Here is a 23,405-nt window from a genome sequence, read left to right as displayed (position 1 = left end):
TGGAAATCTTGTCTTCATATTCGAAAAAAAACATGCTGTACGACCACTCACTCACTCCGGATGCTGGATTATGGAGGCATCCACGCAGTTGGAGGAATGCTTGACTCTGAGAGCCTTTCTTTCTTCCAAAAGATGTTGGCTACCAGTAATATTGGGAATGAAACAACGCAAAAAGACAAACAGTCATGAAGCACCCCCGCTGTGTCCACGGCAGGGCCACTCTTATTCGACTATAAGGCGACACCCTCCTTTATGCCGCGGAGAAAGCGTCCCTGTCAAGCCCAAGCCCAGAACAATGGGGGCCAGGCTGGGGGAATAGGTCCATTTGCATGCAGCTGTTTGCCGTTTCCAGGACCACAAAGGCCAATCAAAGGGGCCTTAATGGAGGATGACAAGCGTCAACCAACGCCTTTGCTCTCTGTCTGTGGCGGACCCTCGCCATGCTGTCTCCCATCCCAAAATGCCCCACTTTTCTAGACTGATCAAACATTCCTGTAGTTCTTTTTTCCCCCCTCTCCCTCCGTCTGATATCCTGATGGACGGGAGTTTGTGAGGTTAAAGGTCTTTTAGGATAGCCCTCATCAGAACAAAACAATCCTGGGAAAGTGACAGCGAGCATGAGTCTAAACAACATGACACCGTATGTGCCATGGTCTGGTGCGTTTCACCGCTCTCGTTTGCCAAATGCCAACAGTTTTATATCAAACTTCCATTATCTTTTCTTTATGTCTCCAGGGGTTTTAAAGCTTCAGACTGCAGAACTATTCCCACTGGCTGGGTCCTGTGTCTTTCAGACGCACCCTGCTCAGAGCCTTAGTGCCACTTCCAATTTCAAGGGTGTTGATAGAAAACAAAATATGTATTATGAAAGGGGGGGGGGTTGTTGTTGTCAGTGAATTATAGGCTGCGGACTGAAAAAGAAGAGAAACTCCCAGCATGCAACACACATTGAGAGGCAGTTCTTCTTGGCCCCTGGTTTACTCTCTTGAGCTCAATAGAAGGCTTATAGCGGGCAGGCAGGTCAGGGGGAGGAATCTAAGAAGCTACTTTCCCCTGGCAGTCACTCGCTGACCAGAATGTCTGATAAGGCCTTCATGTCAACAATTCTAGAAGAAGTGATCACAGACAATTATGGGACATTCAACGCCGTTGCTATGGCAATTCGATTGGGCAAGACGTGATACATTAACATTATTTACTTGCATTCGCCCTTAGTATGATTTATTGTTGGTCTGAGGTACCAATGAAGAGAACAGCCTGTCTTTAACACCCACAAACAGGGGTGTAGCACCAAATTCTGGGCCCTGGGTACAAGGATTCATTGACTGGGAACGCATTATTACGCAATATTTTGTGCTTTAACTATTGAAGCAAAAGCAAAATTTGAGTTACAAATGTTCGCTTAAAAAAATACATACAGGTATATTCAAAGATTTGCACACATTTTCACGATTTAAAAAAAATGGCAGATCTACAAGCTCACGTGAGCTTGAATATCTGCTATTTTTTTAAGTATAAAATAATTAAGGCCCCTCCACCTTGGGCCCTAGTAACTCAGTCCCACTTCCCCCACCCCCCCTAACCCAAAATGTGCTATGGATTTCTCCTGTTGTTTTCTCAACACTGTTTTCACTTCAGCTGGTGCCCCTCTGACATGTCTTCAACCGCAGAGCACATTTCAAAAGCACAGTCCAAGATGAAAAGCTTTTCCCAATTCCCCCTGTCTTTGACACCCATCTATGCACACAAATAATTTTCTGTCTTTCCAAAACATCTCTCAGGCAGTTGGTTTAATCGCCATAGAACAAACAACACAATTGAAGCAACACTTGTAATAAGTAATATGTCGAACATAAAAACTGCCTTTGAATTCAGGTCCCATCCCACAGAATAAAGACTATGAGTAAAAAAGGCAAATTCAACTTTGTCACATTACACGTTTACAAGTGTAACATAAAAGTGTGTGAAATTCTCTGTCATACAAGCTCCCGTCATGTTCATGTTCATTTTCAAAAAGAAAGAAACAAAGAAAACAGGTCATATTCTGTATGTCAAATTATCCTAATAATATAATATATAAGCAATGTCAGTAAATGTGCATGGTTTAAAAAATACAAAGAAGCAAATGCAGAGACACAGAGGCTGTTTGTATGCATTTTTTTTTTGGACAGATTTGTCATCTCCAATTATATGTTGGCATGGTAGTCATTTATGGGACATCATGGGATATCTACAGTTGACTGAGTAACAGGCAATTTGTCCTGCTAGACCTCCGGGATTTACAGTATGCTTTGTTGCACGCCAGTGTCACACACCAAAAATAGGCGCTCTACAAGCTCACAACATGTCGTGCTGCAATACATTGTGAGCTTATAGATCTGCTATATCAGCCATATTTCGGATAAATACAGTATACATGGTACTGTGACCAGAGAGATCCATAGGGCTAGCAAGGAGGATCGAGGCAGGCAAGCCACAGGCTTAATCAATATCCAGGCTTCTGCTGTCAGCCAGGGGCGTCACAAGGGGAGGACAAGTGGGACTGAGTTACTAGGGCCCAAGTTGGAGGGGCCTTAATTATTTTATACTTTAGCTATTGAAAACTAGACCAGGTCAACCTGGTTGTGCCAGACCCCCTGTCTGTCATCATCATTTATGACATCATGCCTTTTGTAGGCATGTCATCATCATGTCATCATCATATATACCCTTTATATAGAAAACCCGGACAGACCGACATTTGCTTATGTAGGCCTACCCATTTCATGGGTCTGGCAAATAGCAGATAGGTGTTTTTGAGAAGTCGTGAAAATGTGTGCAAATCTTTGAATATATGTATTTTTTAAGCGAACATTTGTAACTCAAATTTTGCTTCTCCCTGGAACTGAATATTTTGAGATGAGGGTCCGTGGCCAAATACATATCATTTCACTTCACATGAAAAGGTTTGAGCACCACTGACATAGAAACATAGGTTTTTCAAAAAACCTCAGAAGGATTTAGAAGACACTTATAGAATCGGGTCAAAATATTCAAAGACTTGAAGATCTGCTATTTTTCAACAGTTAAAGCACAAAATAAAGCGTAATAATACGTTCCCAGTCTAAATGGGTTAAACACCTCCCCCTATGAAGCATAGCATTCATGGGGGGCCCGCAGTGAATCCTTGTACCCAGGGCCCAGAATGTGGTGTGACACCCCTGCTGTCAGCTGCATGTGATCAGGCCATGGCAGTGTGTCTGATAGAAGGACAGTAGTGGCTGATGGACAGTGAAGGAAGACAGGTTATGGGGACGGGGGTGTACAGTACAATCCAAAGGACTTTTCTACATTCAAGAGATGTTTAAAACTTCCATGAAACACATTCTTTTTCCAGGTCTGCTTTCTGTAGCCGGTGTGATAAACCTGTCACTCTTTCCGTGATGAATGAGGGGCGGGACGATCATTAGTCTTTGCGGGTGAAGCCACGAGCGCACTCTGTGTTTTATCATCCACCATTCTGGGCAGGTTTTATGAAAGGTGCGGGTAATTATAGTGTTTATTTCACTTATTGGAATAGATGGAGTGAACCTACAGGCCTCCCACTTATGGCGGGCCGTACTGACATCTCCTAACTAGGTGATAAACATCCCTGCTAAGTAGAATGTACTGCCCATTAGATAGATCACGTGTTAGATGGTAATGAAATGTCCAGAGGTTTAATGGAAGGGATTTTGTGTTGTTAGCTGCACATGTTCTTATATGACAAGTGCCGATGACTGCAGAACACTCCTCATTTTGAATGACTTTAATGCGATATATTGAACATCTTATCTCTGGGTTTCTCATGACTCCATGTTTTTTTCCCCCCTTTGAGACATGTGTACCCCTGACATGGAATTTCATTATAATTGAGCGAGGCACAGCAGGCTGAAATGACTAGCAGACGCGCAAGTTCAGGATTTCAGGGTAGGAATTTCGAGCTGGAATTACTTCCAACTTTGAACAGAGCAAACAATGCTAATTGCGTCAGGCCCGGGCTGTCAAAAGTGTGAGGATAATTAGCGCGAGGGTGCAAAGCGAACCCGCCGTGGTTAGTGTTAGTACATGACAATGCTCGGGAGCCAATGGGAGCTTGAAAAAAAGGTATCGGGCTGAAAGGATGGCTAATTAGGCGAGAGCAGTGCAGAAAATACAAATGGTAGCTGCCCCCTTGGGGACCCACTGTTGCTGCAAACAGTGATTATTGACAGGGCATGCGGTGCTCTGCACTCCTTAAAAAGAGAACATTTGCATTTTGTTTTTAGACTCTACCTAATCGTTTTCTTATAAAAGCAGACTAGACACTGTTGAAAATTCTATTTAACTAATTGACATTCCAGTCTGTAATACTGGAATACTACTTCTCTTTCTTACTCAGATTTTCAACTTTACATTGTATTGGTGGGAAAGGGGAATTATAAGGTACACACTTTTTGTGATCATTTTGTTAAAAGGGGTATCTGAATTGAGCCATTTAATTCCCCCCCCAATGCACAGCTATTTCCCTGCATTCGCATCTGTTATGCTCCATGTATAGATTTTTCCCTCTGCATGGACTCCAGACGGTCCCCTCTTCGATTGCAGACGCTGTAAAATGGATTAAATTACACTGCATACTGCTTGGATTCTGTCCTTTTCTCTATCGTACTGAACAAGTAAAGCAAAAGGAACACATTGGGTGACTTTTGCCACTGTAAAGTGGGCCATTCTCAGCCAAGCTATGTTTACCACTGTTGCAAGAGGTGGGTGTTGGGGGATGAGGGCATCCCACTGTAGTCTTTAATATTTGCTCAAGGTTTTTATGAGGTTACCGCTGGCCCCTTGAGACTTTGTTCTGATGCCTCAGCCAACATATAAGACCACAGAGAAATGGAGAAATTGAATTGTTTTGTCTTTCCCTGGCTTAGTATTGCACGAAATAGCCCTTCTGTTTTAAACTGTGGTAGATTTGGTCTGCCATTGTTTACATATTTGGTGCCATTAAATTCCTTACCCTATTCCCTATGAAAGGGGTCTTCAACGTTTTCAGGCCAAGGACCCCTTAGCTGAGAACCTTTTCATAGATTTCTGAGACAGCTTAGAATTGTTTGACAGCAATATATCATCAGTGTAGGTTGTTGGTTTAATGTATATTTTTAGACATTGAACGACTTGAACCGCCAATACTTAGTCCTCTTTTCTTTTCACTCTACAAACCTCTTTGCCAAGAATAGCAGATCTACAAGCTCACAACGCCGTTTCACTCTACAAACCTCTTTGCCAAGAATAGCCGATCTAGTACAAACTCACAACGCCTCGCGCTGCAAGGCGTTGTGAGCTTGTACAGTAGATCGGCTATTCCTGGCTAATGTTCCACACAGAATAGGGATACTAGGGTTCAAGTGGTTAGTGTATAAAAAATAGTTCTTATCACACAAAGATTTGGAGTACCCCCTGTAGTAACTCTGAGGACCCCTAGGGGTCCCGGACCCCCTGTTGCTATTCAGTGTCTTATTTTGTTGAATTATCAATATTTCTTGAGTGGTGCAAACTGCTCCTACACTTCACTTTGTGGTGTTAGCCCAATCACGGGCCAGGCCGTTCTGTCCATGACATCAGTTACTTTGTGTGTATGACCACGGATATCCATACAAGGAGAGATCCAAATCCATAGTGTGCCAGGCGGCACCCAGCCGACAACATCCCAAAACCACATAACACCACGAGACAGTAACCACAATAACAGATTGTTTAAATGTATTTTAATTATAGTTATTTATGGGCATGTCATCATGTGGTCTACCTGCATGATTGCTATGGAGAGGAACTCATCCCAGGAACGCTAATGCAGTGGTTCTCAACCTCTGGGTCGGGACCCCCAGGGGGGTTCCCAAATACCTTTGAGGGGTTAGGGTCAGGGGTGGCAACTTTGATGATGGCGAGGGCCACTATATTTCCACCTTCACTCCAGAGGGCCCCATATACATACATATATTCGTACATATATATACATATTGCTACATCGTACTTTGTCATTCTAGTATCTCATGCAAAAGAAGCAAAAATAGCAGATCTACAAGCTCAAAACGCATCGCCGTTTTCAATTGGAACCCTGAATTATTTTTTGCTATTTTTTAATTGGAATCCTGAAATGTAACATTTGGATTTAATTTCAAACGCATTTAGTTATATACTCATGTTAACTTTATGAACCTAAATACAAATACATTGGATATAAAAAAAAACTATACTACTACTATACTATTCATTAAGGTACTAATATAGACTGACGGAATTAAAGCAGGTCATGTTTGGAATTGTAGCTGGAATCAATAATATATCAGTATTCCGGTATTAACCTGCGGGCCGCATTAAGTGAAGGTGGGGGGCCGCATGTGGCCCCCGGGCCGCCAGTTGCCCATGTATGGGTTAGGGGGTACGTGCACATTTCTAAAGTCACAATTTAAGGACTTTTTACTACCTCTTTTACTACCTCTAAAATGGCAAATTAAACATTGACCAAATTGTCAAATATTAGAGGCAGGAATTGAAAATATTTTCACAATATAACTGTTTTACAAAATGTAATGCCTCAACCTTTAGTGCTTGATCATCAGGGTGGGGGGTCCCTAGTTCAAATATGGTTATTTTGGGGCTCGCGGCCTGAAAAGGTTGAAAACACTGCCCTACTGCACTTGGCATCCTCATGGAGAACCGACATGGGAGCTGGTTCTACAGCTGGGCCAGGCTACTTTCCAGACTGTCGATGTCCGCCTCTCCTTCCTCTCCCTTTGTACCACGGGCGCTGCACTCCAAGAACTCCACCTTCATGGGCAGCTGGCTGAACTCAAAGTCCTCGTCCTTCTTGCCCAGGTGCACGCCGCCACCGACAGTGCCGTCTTGAGAGCCCAGGGCCGCAGAGCGAGTCTCTCGCAGCGTGTTCATTTCTTTCTCCAGCTGCTGCTGGATCAGCTTGGCCGATTTGGCCATCGCAATGTCCTGTTTGTTGCACGCTACAATGAGACCGGGAGCGTTCCTGGATATCACGGCGTCGGTCAGTAGAAGGTAGAGGAACTCGGCCACGTCTCTCACCTCCTTCTGGAAGACGGCGCTGTCTACCACAAACACAATCGCCCTTGCGGCAGACTTGAACTCCTCCACGTACTGAGGACGACGGCTGCCGTGACCGGGGAGGTCGACCAGGGTCCATGTACCGCCGCCTCCGTCATTCCTGCCTTTGTAGGGGCCGCTGCTGGCGGTGATGGAGGTCTGCGTCTGCTTGAACTTCCCAGACAGCAGCCGGACGAATAGCAGGGTCTTTCCGGAATCACACAATCCCGCCAACAGCACAGCACTTCCTCTTCCCGCTGTCGCCTTACTGCCGTCTAAGTACCTCAGGAAAATAAACGTGATGATGACGATTAACAAAGCGACAATGATTCCGATGATGAACACTGGAGACTCGGACGTCGCTCTTTCCAGGAGCAGCGGTTCGTTGTCAAAGAAATCCATATGGACTGTGATGGCAATGGGAGTGTATAGGCTGTTTTCTCTCTCTGTATCTGTCTCAGTCTTTCTCAGGACACCCTCAGTATGCTTATAGGTTTTGTACAGCTTATATTGTACCAGGTTGAGTTGACCTCAGATCTTATATAGGCTGACCAGAGCTATGTTCTGATGTCACACAAGACACAGCAGCATGACATGCGTACATAAAGCGATAGTTTACAGAGACAAGACAAGATATATCCATATATGGAGTCTGTGAAGTCAGATGTACAATGTATAATCACAACGATGTGATGTCACAACAGGTCAGCAGCTATAGACATTGAGGCGCCACGGGCAAGATACGGATATAAAGACAAGATGTGACGGTTTTCATAGCTAACTGTGACCTATGGTCGCAACAACGTGTTGTGAGATTGTAAATCGGCTATTTTCACAAGATTTTGACAACAACCCACATAAAAAGTTGAACTATGGATGTACAAGGTTTCTTTCTAAAAAAAACGCTCCTACATTTCACTTTGTGTGTATTAGCCACTTTTTTATTAGAATGATACATTTATTTATTCATACCCATGAAGTAACTGACGTGACGGACAGAACGGCCCATACAAGGAGATATGCACATGTGTAGTTTTTGCACAGCTCACACAGCTCCCTGGTGCGACTTTTATTCATTTATTTTACTATAATAATCTTTTTCTCTTTCCATCAGGGTTCAGCCGTGCAGCCTTGCCATTCGGGTTGGTCAGGAGAGAGCTCTCATGCGAGGGCTATGCAATTGATCTGCGCTGCCCGGGGAGTGATGTCATTATGATTGAGACAGCCAACTACGGCCGCACCGATGACAAGATCTGCGATGCTGACCCATTCCAGATGGAGAACGTCAACTGCTACCTCCCCGACGCCTACAAGATTATATCACAAAGGTAAAAGGCTAGCGGGATCCCATTTCACAAATATGACCAGGAGCTGGGGAAGTGATGGGGTGCGTTTCATCTCTCTCCTTTCTCCCAGTTCTCCCAAAATTGCATGTTTTTAATATTTTCCCCAAGTAAGGTTCCATATTCTATAAAACATAATAAATACATTCGCTTGTGCAACCTCCCACATACATATTGAACAACTAACCAACATCTTGAAGCACTTGTCCCCCTTCATTGACTAGTATATTGTGTAGGTGGGGGTTTGACAATTCCAACACTGGAATAATTCAGTTTCAATATGAATTCTGGACGAACAGGGAACAACTGGAAACCTATACCGTTTTCTGTACCCTGGCTGTGTGCATTGTTGTGTCTGCTGCAAATAGAGAGAGAGAGAGAGAGAGAGAGAGAGAGAGAGAGAGAGAGAGAGTGTCACACAAACAGCCTCTTAAATTTCCCCATTTGGAGCATTGGCCATACTTTGTTCAAGCACTTGCACCAGAGGGACGCGCTCTGAGGTCTTCAGTGCAGTGCCAGCTCCTAATACCTTTTATATTGGTAACACTCTCGCAGGACAGGACACCGCCATACTGTCAGAAGACAGTCCACAACATTTAAACACTGCTGTGCCTCACACCGCAGAGGTGTGTGTATTTTTTAAGAGCCCTGTATGAACTATTCATAAATTGTAACTCCTAATGTGCTGCTCTGCCATACCCCACTGTGACCTGCCTCTTATCCCCCTCTGCCACCACTCTTAAAGCCAGCTAACTGTACGTCATGATCTACCCATCCTCCACCCCGGATCCTCCTCCGGCCTCATCCACCTCTGTATTTGCGCCCCATGAGATGTGGCACCGCAGAATAGCTAATCAAAACCGGCTGCCTTACGCCGTACTTGCTACATTTACTCTGCCGTCTCAGCATTCAATATGTTATTGGCCATATTCGCAGCCCATATGGCACTTCAATAGTGAACACACCACTGACGGTGACCACGGGCCCGCAGTTTGACTGTAAACTGCCACAGTCCACAGAAAGACGTGTTGACAAGTCACTCTCCCAGTTAGCGGCGCTGCTCTCAAAGCTGATCTCCTTTGAAGATTCCCTCGAGTTTAGGTGTGAGAGAGGGTGCCGGTGCCACCCTCAGCCAACCCCTTTTTCTGTTGTTTTAGATCAGAGGAAATAGGTTCCTGTCCATAATTAGTGTTGATGGAATAATCAGTGATGTCCCATCAATCCTGAGCCCTGGCACAGAGCGGCATGTCCTCTCCCTGTCTGCAGCGTATGTACGGTCCAGCCAGCAATATATTTTAAGTGCATGACAGCAAAAGGCAAAGCACTGGAGCAATTGGGAGGTTTAGCAGAGGAGGAGTAAGGACAACAGCCCACAAACAAATATATTTAATTAGATAAGCGAGGTGCAATTGACAGACTGTGGTTATTTTGTTGGTTTTAAAACAAAAGAATATGCTAAAATAAAGAGTAACTAGGCCATATCCAAATAGTGCGCAATGCGACAACAATTACTCAAATATTTTAATTACTCGCATTTTTATTAAAAATGAAAGATTTATGAAGAAACTAGAGCTACTGTTTAATATTCAGATGCTTGTTCCCTTAGAGAGATGTAAGTGTACATCTGTGACTATCTCTCCTTCTATCCATGATTTTACTGTGATATGTTTACAACAGGGCCTACGTTAAGCTACATATTTCCTTCTCCAGACAGAGGTCCAGGTTCTATTTAAGTGTGCATGCTATACTAGCAATACTTTTATTCCCTGAGGGCACACATCCAAACACAAACATTGGAATGGAAAACAAATATAATTACTTTTGTATATCCAAAGCCAGGTGTCCATTGATTTATCACACAAATGTATGTTGACATGAAAAAAAAAAGGAAATGAAAATTTTAGATTGTTTCCGTTCACACAGAAAAAAAGGAAAAGTCAAAACATCTCTGATGTAAAAAAAAAGAAGAAGGAAGACTGGGAATACAATTCATCTATTTGGATTAAAGATCAATGGAGACTGAATTCTGACAAATGCTGCAAACCCTGCCAACAATAACAATCAAATTAACCGAAAAGTTAATCCACATGTCAAGGGATATTTACTGCCACATGACAAGGATCACACACCCATGAATGTACTCGGAAATATCTGCCATGTCTTTAAAGGAAAACATGAGTGGATGAGCAGATAACATGCATGGACTTGGAGAGGGAGGTTCTGGAGGGCTTTGTGGAGTCTCCTTTGCGCTGTCTGTTTCCTCGGATTAAGACAGGGTAATGGCCCAGGGCAGCCTATAATGACATTTCCCTTATTAATAATTTCAGACAGAGGCAGAACACAGGCCATCCTCAGTATAGGCTCCCAGACACATCCTGCTAAATGTGCTCGTGGCTTATGACCATTATGGTGATGGTGATGGTGATGATGATGATGATGATGATGATGATGATGATGATGATGAAGGTGATGGTGATGGTGATGGTGATGATGATAAAAAAGAGACGAGGCAGGGGGAATAAATAGTGGAATTTAATCCGGTCTAGAGAGAATAGAGAGAAAAACTGGAAAGTAAATAAGCTCTTAATGTAATATACATGTATTACTTTATAAATCTGGCATTGGATTTAATTGAACAGTTTTCAAGCTACTGTATATACAGTTTTTGCACCTCCCTGCTGTCAGTGATTTAAATGTTTGAGGGAATTGCCAACCTACAGTACTTCAAAGATACGGCAGTAAGTCTCTTTGCATCCGCTGCAGTCAAGCTGTAGCACAAAATGTGAATATCTTTAAAGTACAGCTTCCACCATATCACATGAAAACATATTAGTACCATCGCATATTTGGAAACTTCCTGTGGATTTCTGTTTTTTTGCTTTTAACTCATTATAAATAATCTAGGTTTGGTCAACCATTAGTATCAAAGGATTTTAGCATAAACAACATGTCTTTTTTTATTCAAGACTGTATTTCCCCCTTTGAATGGTTATCTGTTTCAAAGCCAGTCAGACTCTTCAGCAACTATGCATTTAAAGCAAGCCTATATACAAATATAACATCGCTGTGGAAAAAAGAATCGATGAGCCCACATATACAGTATGTCACGGCCTCTGTAAACAACCAAAGACTCGACATAATGTATAAAAGGATGCCAAGACCCTGTACTTAGAAAGAAAATCACACCCGTGTGAACTGAGCGGTGGTTTAACCACCAACCCCCCCCCCCCCCCCCCCCCCTTCCCCCCTGTGTGTGTGTGTGTGTGCGTGTGTGTGTGTGTGTGTGTGTGTGTGTGTGCGTGTGTGTGTGTGTGTGTGTGTGTGTGCCTGGTCTGGCCTGGCCTGAAAACAGCGCCCCTCCCTTAACATGTGTGGCCAGAAAAGGTACTACACCACAGGCTACATACAGACCCACATACAAACCCACATACATACAAACAAACAAACATACATACCTACACACACGGCCACGCTATGGAGACGGTGTGACCACCGCTCAAAAAGAAACAAAAGAAAACAAAACAAACAGAAGGTGTTGATGCTCCCAGCCAAACAGAACAAAAGGTGGGGAAGCCATTGGGCCATTTAAACCCAGCTCTGCCAACTGGAATGACCAAAACCAAGGATAAAATAAACTATGCCAAAACCAGAACAAAGCCAGATCACTGGACTACTGGTGATCTCCCACCCAAAATGACAATAACAAACCAAAATAGGGACAAACAGTTGTGGGGAAGAAGAAAGAATCCCCAAATGTGTGTGTGTGTGTGTGTGTGTGTGTGTGTGCGTGTGTGCGTGCGTGCGTGCGTGCGTGCCATTAAGCTTTTTATTTGTCATTTGTCATGCTTAGCTATAACACATTCTCTAATCTCTAGTTTGTGTTTGTTGATAACTATATGGTTTTGGCCTGGCTGGTTCTTGTGCCAAGTACCACAGTGTTTCAGCTACAGCTGTAGCCAAAGGTACAACGCCTCCTGCATTAGCAATGATTCCAAGGAAGATATGTTCAACACTGAAATATATGTGCAAGTGGTATGGCTTCACATTGTTACCCTCTGAAATATTTATATCGCGCTTGAAAAATGTCGAATGTCCTATTTTAGTATCTGTCTTTTTTCCTTTCTTGTGAAGGATTCCTGTTTACCTCTCTCACTGCTGACAGGCTTCTCAATCCCTCCACCTCAAGAGAGCTTGACAGAAGTGGGGCCATTTTCATCCTATATTTACACAAAATCTGTGCTTTGCTTTTTGTTTATTTTCTCCTTGTGTCATTTTACCACACACACGCACACACAAACACGCGCGCACACACAACCAGCGCAACCACTAAGTCATGTTGTAGAGGAAGGCAAATAAGCGCTTATAGTATTTACATTAACATTGTTCTCGCCATGCACACAAGACTGGACTCATTCCAGTCATCTGCATGCCAAAGCCACCTGTTGCCTGCACTTTAATGATTTTCCTCCATGTGAATAGTGGTGGGACGAGGCTGTTAAAGGAGATAAATTCAGCTAAGCCGGTGACGTCCGCTTGCCATCAATAATTCCTGACATGTCTTTAGCTCTTGCTTCACTATACGCTGTCTCTTATTACATTCACTCACCATTGCACTTTCTTTCATACTCTTTGTTATTTAATGAATTTATTCTCTTCTCTTGTTTGTTTAAAGGTTGTACCTAGAATGCATATTATTAAAGGCCCGGCCCGGGATGGGTCTTTATTACAGCAGTACTGTAAACTTGTCATTACATGTTGTCAATGTTGTCTGATCCAGATTTTCTTGCCGCGGACAGTGCTTTATGTCATGCTGAAACCTCTGGTCAATCTTCTGTTCTAGGTGCAACAACCGTACCCAGTGTGTGGTTGTTACTGGCTCTGATGTCTTTCCTGACCCATGCCCTGGCACCTACAAGTACTTAGAGGTCCAGTATGAGTGTGTTCCCTATAGTAAGTATCCCTAGTCCGAATCTCATATTAAACTTTCATTGATGTGCTTGAACTGTGTCTTTAGAATAGACAGATGTGTTTTAAATGCAGTCTTGGCTCCTCACTCCCCCAATAATGAATACGACGAGGTTTGGTAATCTGCTTGCCAGTGTCAGGGTTGGTTTCACAGACATTACCATCGGGGACGTGCAGAGAATGTTAGAGAGGCAGGGGTAGAAATTTCTAAAAGGGCCTTTTGGTGAAAATATAGAAAAAGCAGACCTCCAAGCTCACAACGCGTCGCGCTGCGACGTGTTGTGAGCTTGGAGGTCTGCTATTTTCGGTACTTGATACCACACACTAAACGTAAGCATAAAAAAGGCAATACTGGAGATGTGGCCTATGGCATGGATTTCTACACAGTCAGGGCAATTCTTTCAGCATAAGATACTGCATTCAAGTTCAGGAGAGTTTTAACAAGGCAATTCTCTAGAATGCTGCCTTCAGGTGTGGCATGGAAAGGTGGCATTTGCATTTCTTTCACCATAGTAAAAAACTGCATTCATGGTCTGGAGAGGGCACTTTTTACAGATGTATAAAAGGGCAGGGGCTCAAGCCCCCTTTCATGTCTATGTGTGCATGTGTCTGAATACCATGATAGAGTTGGAAAAGGGCAGTAATCTTGAAAAGCAAAGATAAGACTTTTAAATTAATTTCATGAGCATGGCCTATATTTGGTTTTGCTACTATACCAGATCAGTCTGGGAACCCATTTGGTAAGAAACATCTGGGGGCACCTCTGCTTTGATTCCTCCCCTTTTCAGTCTACTCCATCTGGATGCTCCTGTATTTATTCCTACTAACAACATCATTAAATATTTAAGGCAGTGGCACCAACAGATTCTGCTGTCAGAAGAACCCTTCTTCAGAGATGACTACGGAATAGATGTAGTCTTCACTGAGATCAACTGAATTTAGAATTATTATTATTATTATATTTTTCAAAATTGTAAACCGATTTGATATAGATGGTTTCTTATTCTGTGGAACTGTGAGTTATTATAATTAATAATTACCTAGCACCTATTGACAACACATCAAATGTGATGTTTAAATAACATGGATTATATTCTATAAAATAAGTCTCTGATTTAGTCATGGGTTAATTTTAATCTTCTTTTACCAAACTGAAAATAGCTAAGTCTTCCACTATACAGTAGCTCTTCTGCCCTATTTGGAGTGGTCTAGCTCAAATTTACATTTTATAATAGAGCCAGAGTTAATCCCTGTCTATGAAACCAACCATTAGTATTGGATTTGTTATATATTGAAAACATTTTGTGACATATCTGCTTTTCTTCTTTCAAACTGATGTTCCTTTCTCATTCACCTCTTTACCCAACTAACCTTTTGCTCTCATTCTTTTTAAACTTCTCAGTCTTTTCAGATTATCTCTAGCCTCCCTCCTCTGTATGCAGTTTCAACGAACTACTAACAGCTCCATAATAGGCAGGCTGTTCTTCAGTTATCGCTCATTTGCTGTGGCACTCTTTGACTGATTAGAGTCTGTATCGTTATTACCAAGTCATATTTTGTGTGTGGGCGAGCAACTTTGGAACCGTGTTATGATTATGTCTATAAAGTCTGAACAAATTCCGTCCCAGTCAATGCAGGCCAAAAATAACGCATGTGCTGTTTCTCAAAGAATGTTATCAGATTATATCTGCCCAGCCTATGGAGCCTGAACCGTGCAGTGTTTCTTTATAATCATGCCATTGGGGGAAGCATATGTTTAGTTTTGTGCTGCTTACATAGTGGACTGGACTATGATTTTGATGGCAGAAGAGGTAAGGGCAGGACGGATCATTTTAATCGTCCAAAGAGCAATGCATATATAAATATATTATATATCTAAATAAATATTTTGTGTCCAATACTAACTTGTGCATTTTTTAAATCCTAGGGTTTACACACTGACTAATGAAAGTTCTTTCCCCGTAGTTCCTATTCCCCAAACAGGCCGGCAGGTCACTTCTCGGTCATGTCCGCTTAACAAATTCTTCTCTTGTACCTGGTGGTTGACTCATGATAACCTTTCTCTCCCTCTTGCACTCTTTTTCTTTTATTTTTTTGCTTTCTTTTCCAATGCCTAAAATAGAAGTGGAGCAAAAAGGTAAATGAGTGGTCTGGTCCTTTACCCCCCCCCTTACCCTCCGGTTACTTGTTCTGTGGTGTCGAGTACAGCCCCCCACCGCCCCCCCACCCCCCCTCACATCTCCTCCCCCTTGATTGCCTTTCCTGTCAAATGCTAAACCCCTACAGGGGATTGTTTGCAACACTGGAGTCCAGATGAATTTCAAAACAGAAATTTTCAGAAGAAGTCCAGGGTTACCAAACATAATCTATCCCAGACGTGTGAACGCAATGTGAAATGGAGCGCCGACCCACGCGTGGTGATGATCCCAGGCGCTCTTGTGTAGTACTTAAAAATATGACTGCACTGCAAAATGCTGAGTGTTCATTGTGTTAAATGAACACTCGGGATTTTGCAGTCAGTAGTTTGATTAAATAATTCTGTGTCTATTGTCTTACCTTGCTTGGTCTGACCTCTGCACCCATAGCACGTGATGTGAGATAGCAGTGATGGCTGAGTGAGATTGGCAAAGTGTTAACATTTTTTAGTAGATATGTCAACAAATCTTTTTCTTTATCCTGAACCAATTCCTTGAAATAGTTGAAACAAGAAACCTTGCCTTAACCTCCCTCACCCATCAGTGGTTACCCTTGTCGTTTGCCACAGAAGTAGTGAAAACAAAATCCTTTACTGCTGTTGAATCTGTTCCCCAACCCACACCTTCATTTTACCTCTGCTTTGCTGCCACCACCACCATCATTGATAATCTTTCACTCACTCCCAGTCCCTCCCACAAGATGTGGAGTCTCTTCCCTCATCATTTTTGGTTCATGACCCAAAGTCATGTGAGTGTGCATGTGCAATGTGTGTTCATTTATCCAGCTGTTAGTGCAATATTTACGACGCCAGAGACAAGAAAAGGATATAAACCCTATCTCTCCAATGTCTTACATTTGCAGGATTTTACTTTTGTGTTCACCTTTTATTTTGTTTTGTCCCAGTTAGCGCGTTCAGCAGACTCTTGAGATGTTCTCCTCTCAACCTCACATTTGTCATTCGGAATAACCATTAGCATACTCATTTGTCCCATAATTCTTTCCCCCAATACACAAGCAACAGTGCAAAACAGTAGTCCAAACATTCCTCAAATTTACTGTACCTGATCTCTTTTTGCCCTGCACTTCATTCGTACAGCAACAGGAATGATACGTGTCTTAGCGACATGTATAATTTGTGCAGCATGCTGCCTACACTACTGACTTGCTGTGTTTTGTTTCATTTCTCTCTCTTGTCACTAGTTTTCATTTGTCCTGGGACTCTGAAGGAAATAGGAGCCCCTACCTTCATATTTGAAGCTGAGCAGCAAGCTGGCGCTTGGTGCAAAGACCCCTTGCAAGCTGCAGACAAGGTGTTCTTCATGCCCTGGACCCCCTACCGCACTGACACGCTGATCGAGTTTGCCTCCCTGGAGGACTTCAAGAATGGACGGCAGACCACCACATACAAACTGCCACATCGCGTCGATGGCACAGGCTTTGTGGCCTACGACGGCGCCATCTTTTTCAACAAGGAGCGCACGCGGAACATTGTCAAGTTTGACCTGCGCACTCGCATCAAGAGTGGCGAGGCCATTGTGAACAACGCCAACTACCACGACACCTCACCGTACCGCTGGGGTGGCAAGACGGACATTGACCTGGCAGTGGACGAGCGAGGCCTGTGGGTGATCTACGCCACTGAGCAGAACAACGGGCGCATTGTGCTGAGCCAGCTTAACCCGTACACGCTGCGCTTCGAAGCCACCTGGGATACGGCGTACGACAAGCGCTCTGCCTCCAACGCTTTCATGGTGTGCGGCGTGCTACACGTGGTGCGCTCAACGTACGAGGAGAATGAGAGCGAGTCCAGCCGGAGCCATATTGATTACATCTACAACACCAAGCTCAGCCAGGGCGAGTACACCGACATCCTCTTCCCCAACCAGTACCAGTACATTGCCGCTGTGGATTACAACCCCAGGGACAATCAGCTGTATGTGTGGAATAACTTTTACATCCTGCGCTATGACCTTGAATTTGGACCCCCGGATCCCGCTGAAGGTAAGCCCACTGTGTTGTGTTCAGCACATTGTCTGATGAGCTTCTGTTGTACAGTGGCTGTGTGGGATGTCACAGATGACTGCCTTTTAATTTTGAATACAATTCAGGTGTGATATGGAGAAGAGGTTTGTGTTAGTCTTGGGGAAAGGGCTCATTTGCAAACAGAAATTACAGATTCAACCCGGAACGAGGGATCTCTCCCACAGGGAGCCCGCTGCCGCAAAGCCTGCCGTTTCTTTATTACCATGAGGAGAGCTGAAGCACTGACTCTAGCTGAAGCTTGGACCCTATCAACCTATCAAATTCTCTAATCTTAGGCCTTATCCCAAGCTATTATGAACAATGGCCTTGTGAACTTCCCTCTAATGCTTGCAATAGGATTCTGAAATATTGCATGCGGTATGACAGAGGTTATCTGCCCTTCTGCATTGGGATTTGGTCTTGTGTTGCCATGGCTACCTCATCATTCTCAGAGGCTGTCGTTTACAATATATTGGGTGACGATCTCCATAATAGTGTAGCTGCTGGCATGAAACCAAGTTCAAGTTCAGCCTCAAGTATGGCTGCGTGTGCAAGCTAGGCGGCCACATGGTAAATCAGTCTGATGAGAGGTTAGAGGGATACGACCATATGCTGGACAGAGAGATCAATTACAGCAAAGCGTCCTGTCAAGACGGTCAGGGGGCTTAAATTAATCTGTAAAGTGCTATGGGGAGGCAGACGTGTCATCAGACCCAGGGTCCTTACATCACACTGATAATGGGCATAATTACCTGCCGGCAGCCTCCTTATCCCTGAGAGCAAGGCTAAGTCCCTGTACCCGAGGGGGGAAACAAGGATCTCAGCCAGATTTCATATCTAGTTAGAGGTTCAAGTTAGCCCCGGAGCGCTGGTCTAGATTAAGTTATGATTTTTTACTTCTGGACGTTCCGGGTGGCAGCGGCAAGGGGGAAACATGATCCTTGACCTACGTTGTTGGAGGAGGGGGGTTGATGTCTCAATGTCTCAATGGTGCTGCTGAACTCTGGCCCTCTTGTCAACACGTCTGTTTGTTAGCTCACTGTTCACCGGAATCTCCCCAGCAAGATATCTTGACATCCAAAGGGGCTCAGAGTGAGATTGCGTCTGTTTGGTGTAACAGCCAAAGCCCCAATTAAGACCGTGTTAGACGAGATAATGAAATACTCAATACTTTTAATGGGTTCACCATGCCCGCATTGCATGCAAACTGCCTGCTCTGGTCCTCAACGTTCAGATATATGTAAATGTAATTAACAATGGAAATATCATAATTACAGTTTCCTTGAAGAGCCTGGCAAGAAGCGAGAAAAGTGGCCAACAACACAGTGCACTTCCAATGAAGGGTTTAATGTGCTCTCTCAGCTACTGTAATGCCTCAGTAAACACAAACACCACATAGATGCCACTGCCACTGCCGCAGGAGCAGCACATGTAATCACGGAAACACCAATCCGTACACAGTTGTTGATTTCACCCATTATTTTTACCGCCCGTTTCCCCACCAGTGTTCTGCCACTTAGATCTAATCCAGAGTGAGCGTGGGGTATTTTCAACATCACCTGCCATTGTGGATCATTAAGTGTATTTTACGGGAATGCTTTAAAATGTTGCCTACTTGGAAAGGCAGCGGAGAGGGCAAATTGATATGACTCCACCAGCAGCAGTACGTGTGGGGAGAGGGGGGTTTCGTGAATGGCACGTGAAAGTAATTGGTTCATGTTTATTAGCTTTCCAAGATCTACACCTTTAACTCCTTCAATGTGTAGCTATTAGAATTTATTGCTTCTCATGATATAGAGTTGAATTAAACAACCTATTCTGCAGAGTAATCTAATGGTGCAGAAATAACGTCTCTCTCACTGAAACTGAGGAGCACTTGAGGCGGAGAGGAAATTAATTGTGTCCATTAAGATTCACGGACCACAAAGTGAAGTCCTCTCAAACAGTAAATTGGTGTATTTCCTTTCCTTTGAGCAACTCACTTAGCACAATCGAGGCCAAGACTGCATTCCTGTCACAAATATCAGCATTGGCGGTTACAGGGGCGTCACACCAAATTCTGGGCCCTGGGTACAAGGATTCACTGCGGGCCCCCCATGAATGTTAACTATTGAAAAATAGCAGATATACAAGCTCGATCTGCTATTTTTGAAAAATCGTGAAAATGTGTGCCAAGAAACCTATGTTTCCATGTCAGTGATGCTCAAACTTTTTCATGTGAAGGATCCCCCCATCTCAAAATATTTAGTTCCAGCTAGGGACCCCCCAGAATCTAAATTTGAGTTACAAATGTTCACTTAGAAAATGCATATATTCAAAGATTTGCGCACATTTTCACGACTTTTCAAAAATAGCAGATCTACAAGCTCGCAGCGCGGCACTCGGTGCCGCGCTGTGAGCTTGTATATCTGCTATTTTTCAATAGCTAAAGTTACTAGGGCCCCTCCACCTTGGGCCCTGGTAACTCAGTCCCACTTTCCTACCCCTGGTGACGCCCCTGGGCGGTTACATACATCCTCGAGAGGCATGGAAGAGGCAACTGGATTAGATAGAATAGATATTTATAGATAGATTGTTTAGATTTTCAGGGATCCCCTTATATGGGCTTAAAAGGAACGAGGACTGACAGATGCAGAGATCTCCATATAATGTATGGGTATATCAGTGTGAGGACCGCATAGCAGCCCCAACCTCTTGTACATAAAATGCACTTTGAATGAAACATAGAACATATAATTATAATTAGGATGTTTTACGTGATCAGAACGACACAAACACATAATACATTATTCAGTAGCAGCAGTGTGGGAGTTGAAATTGGCATATTTACATTTTTTACCATAGTTATATTGGTTGCTTAGGGCACCAATTTGACAGTTTGTCCTATTGTACACCCTTGGCGTTTAGTCTGTCATCAATATTCTGCTTCTTCCTTTTCCATCTAATTTGTTGATTATTTCCCTATTAATTACTGTATTTTAGATGAGTAACAACACTTAAAGCATCATTCTAAACAGTATTTTAATTGTACGTCCTATAATTAGGGACACCAATCTGTTCATACCAGTTGTTAAGGACTGATTCTAGATAGATAGCAATATATGTCTCAAAAGCATCACCATATTGCTGATTATATGGCTGATCTAGAATAATTATTTGCTATGTTATTGTCCAACCAATATATTGGTACATATTTGTCACTTAAATATAGCTAACTAGCCTATATCATCTGATATCGGCATATATGTCATCCTATTCTTTAAGATATCAGAAGAATCAATGTCGACCTTGAAAGATTCATATTAGTCGACCTCTACGTTATTTGCCTTGCTGATTATTCCCCTTAATAACACTTGCATTTCAAGGAAATATCTATAGCCAGTCCAATAATGCTTTGTGAACACAAAACACAAAATGATCAATAGTTAGACCTCCTTTGAAGTCTCACTAAAAGAGATACATGCCAATAAAGAGCACGCCCACATACTCAACCATACAAAAACTTGTAGGGACACCAACAAAGCGTTGTCTGCTATGCACACATTGAGTTGATTTCAAAAAGCTAATCAAGAGAATAATTCCCTGGGGCATTTCAAAGTACGAAGAGAGAAAGGAGAAAATTAATTTGCCTCTGTGTTGGCATCGATCTGAGGTCTGAAGAGATGCATACAATTAATGGCTTCGTCCAAAAGGCTGCCAAGAAACATTGGACTTGACTTAACCACTTAAACCCTATATACTTTGTTGACCGGAGTCCCCAGGAGGTCTCTACTAGCCTAGGCCTCCTTCTTTTTCCCCTCTAACCTAAATATCGTCACAGAAAATAACTCATGACACATCGTATTGCAAAGCGTTGTGAGCTTGCAGATCTAATTTTTTCGCCAAATGTCGCCACAGAATAGGGATGCTACGCTTCAAGTGGTTTTTAACCACTTGAGTGATCTGGCAGTGGCAACATTACTAACAGCATTGAACTGAAAATCCATGCTAAAGAAGACATGCTAACATATTACATACATATTGTGTGCCTTGCAAGCCCAATACATTTGCTCAGTATTGTAGGTGCGTCTGCTATGCTTCTATATAACTTCCTATCGCAGTGAGGTGAATCATCAAAACGATGTATGAATGTATCATGCACTAAGCCTGTGTTCCACCCTGTGAGGCAGAATCTTGAGCAGCAGACATGTTTACTGGGATCACATTGGACTGTGATATGTGGAGGCATTAGCTGGAGGGCCACGAGTCAAGTAGCCAAGGGATGTTTGGAACAGCTCTAATTGTTCCGCTTGTTGCCATGGCTCGAGACTGGCTTCAGGGCTGGTGGAATATGGCCTCGTTCAAATGGACACTATAGGCACGGAACAAAGAGTGTTGTTAGATAGGTTCGGAAGAAAGGAGCAACACACTGTCTTCTGTTGTTTGTGTGCAAGCGCGTGTCTGTTGGTGGGAGTCTGGATATGCAATGCATCCATGTGCTTCCATCGTCTGTAATTTCTTATATCATAATATCTTGATATGACATAATGTTGTCTTTTCCTGTCTTGTGTCTTAGTTTATGATAAATGTTTAAAAGAGATACTCAAATAACGGATCTACTCAAATAGGAGAGCTTGAGCTTGTGTTATATTTTTGAAAAAGCAGTTTTACAATATGTTTTTTATATTATTGTCACAATAATAATATAGGCCCCACGCCTTGAGTAGTTGTTTGTCACAGTACATTTGCACATACCGGTACCGGTACGTGAAATTTATTCTCTGCATTTAACCCATCCTATAACGACTAGGAGCAGTGAGCAGCCATATGTGGCACTCGGGGGGCGATTAGGGGTTAAGGGTCTTGCTCAGGGACACATTGACACATATTTAACTTAACCGGGAATCGTACCTGGCTCCCCAGGCAGGCTCCCTAACCACTCAGCTACGTCTGCCCCACAATATGATATTATCATCACTATATCGATATTGAAGTTTTGGTGAAATGGAAACACTGTGATATTTGATTTTGTTTATACCACCCAGCCATGTCTCTTACTCAGCATGGTTCTAGGCCTGTGTCTGGGGCCCCTGGACTTGAGTTTCTGCACTCGTAAATTACACTGATGCAAGGATCTGACTGGCAGAGCTTTTTCTGTCCACTGCTCTTTAAAGAACACGTGTCAGGAATGCAAAACAGCAACCGCAGCCATTACTCCCTTTCTCATCACCTTGCTGTGTGGGTTTCATAAATGTATGGTGTATAGACATATTGATACAGTAAGTGGTGTGGAGGAGGAAGCACTTGTGAATTGGCTGCCTTTTTACAGTATAATGACAAAAGAGACATGGTCCATGCCAAGCTGTGTGACCAGATGGTTCACTTAGACATCAGTACTGATGCTAACGTCACATGATGGGTTTGAATGGAGCGGCGCCGTATGGCTGTATATAAACAGCCTGATGTAAAATTCATATCTTGTGGGATTTGTTGTTTCTCCATCATTAGTTACTGGCAAATGTTCTTTAAAACCATTCAGAACGGGTACACATTATGGTGTATTATTATTTTATGCTTTAACTATTAAAAAATAGCAGATATACCGGTACAAGCTCACAGCGCGGCACCGAGTGCCGCGCTGCGAGCTTGTAGATCTGCTATTTTAGAAAAACGTGAACATTAGAATTTTGACCCGATTCTTTAAGTGTCTTTTGAATCCTTCTAAGGTTAGTCTGTTCTTGAGAGACTACTATGTCAGTGGTTCTCAAACCTTTTCATGTGAAGGACCTC

General features: G+C 43.1%; 2 protein-coding genes across 3 annotated transcripts in view; one reads left to right on the top strand and one right to left on the bottom strand.

The window, feature by feature from the left end:
* Nucleotides 1–23,405, top strand: part of LOC308286249 (adhesion G protein-coupled receptor L2-like) — a 106,777-nt gene that overhangs the window by 30,307 nt on the left and 53,065 nt on the right. For both annotated transcript variants that reach the window (XM_080727225.1, XM_080727224.1), the window contains exons 3-5: nucleotides 8,225–8,438; nucleotides 13,294–13,403; nucleotides 16,815–17,615. In XM_080727225.1, the coding sequence (XP_080583351.1) occupies nucleotides 8,225–8,438; nucleotides 13,294–13,403; nucleotides 16,815–17,615 (1,125 nt within the window). The remainder of the gene's footprint in view (nucleotides 1–8,224; nucleotides 8,439–13,293; nucleotides 13,404–16,814; nucleotides 17,616–23,405) is intronic.
* On the bottom strand, nucleotides 6,733–7,512 carry LOC308286090 (signal recognition particle receptor subunit beta-like; the record flags this gene model as incomplete). The annotated part of the gene is made up of 1 exon (XM_080727049.1): nucleotides 6,733–7,512. One exon carries the CDS (start codon nucleotides 7,510–7,512, stop codon nucleotides 6,733–6,735), a length of 780 nt encoding a protein of 259 aa, XP_080583175.1.

This window comes from Nannobrachium achirus (assembly GCF_963921795.1).
Source record: "Nannobrachium achirus genome assembly, chromosome: 5".
Taxonomy (NCBI): domain Eukaryota; kingdom Metazoa; phylum Chordata; class Actinopteri; order Myctophiformes; family Myctophidae; genus Nannobrachium; species Nannobrachium achirus.
Note: the sequence above shows the minus strand (reverse complement) of the source record. Positions and strands in the feature narration are given on the sequence as shown.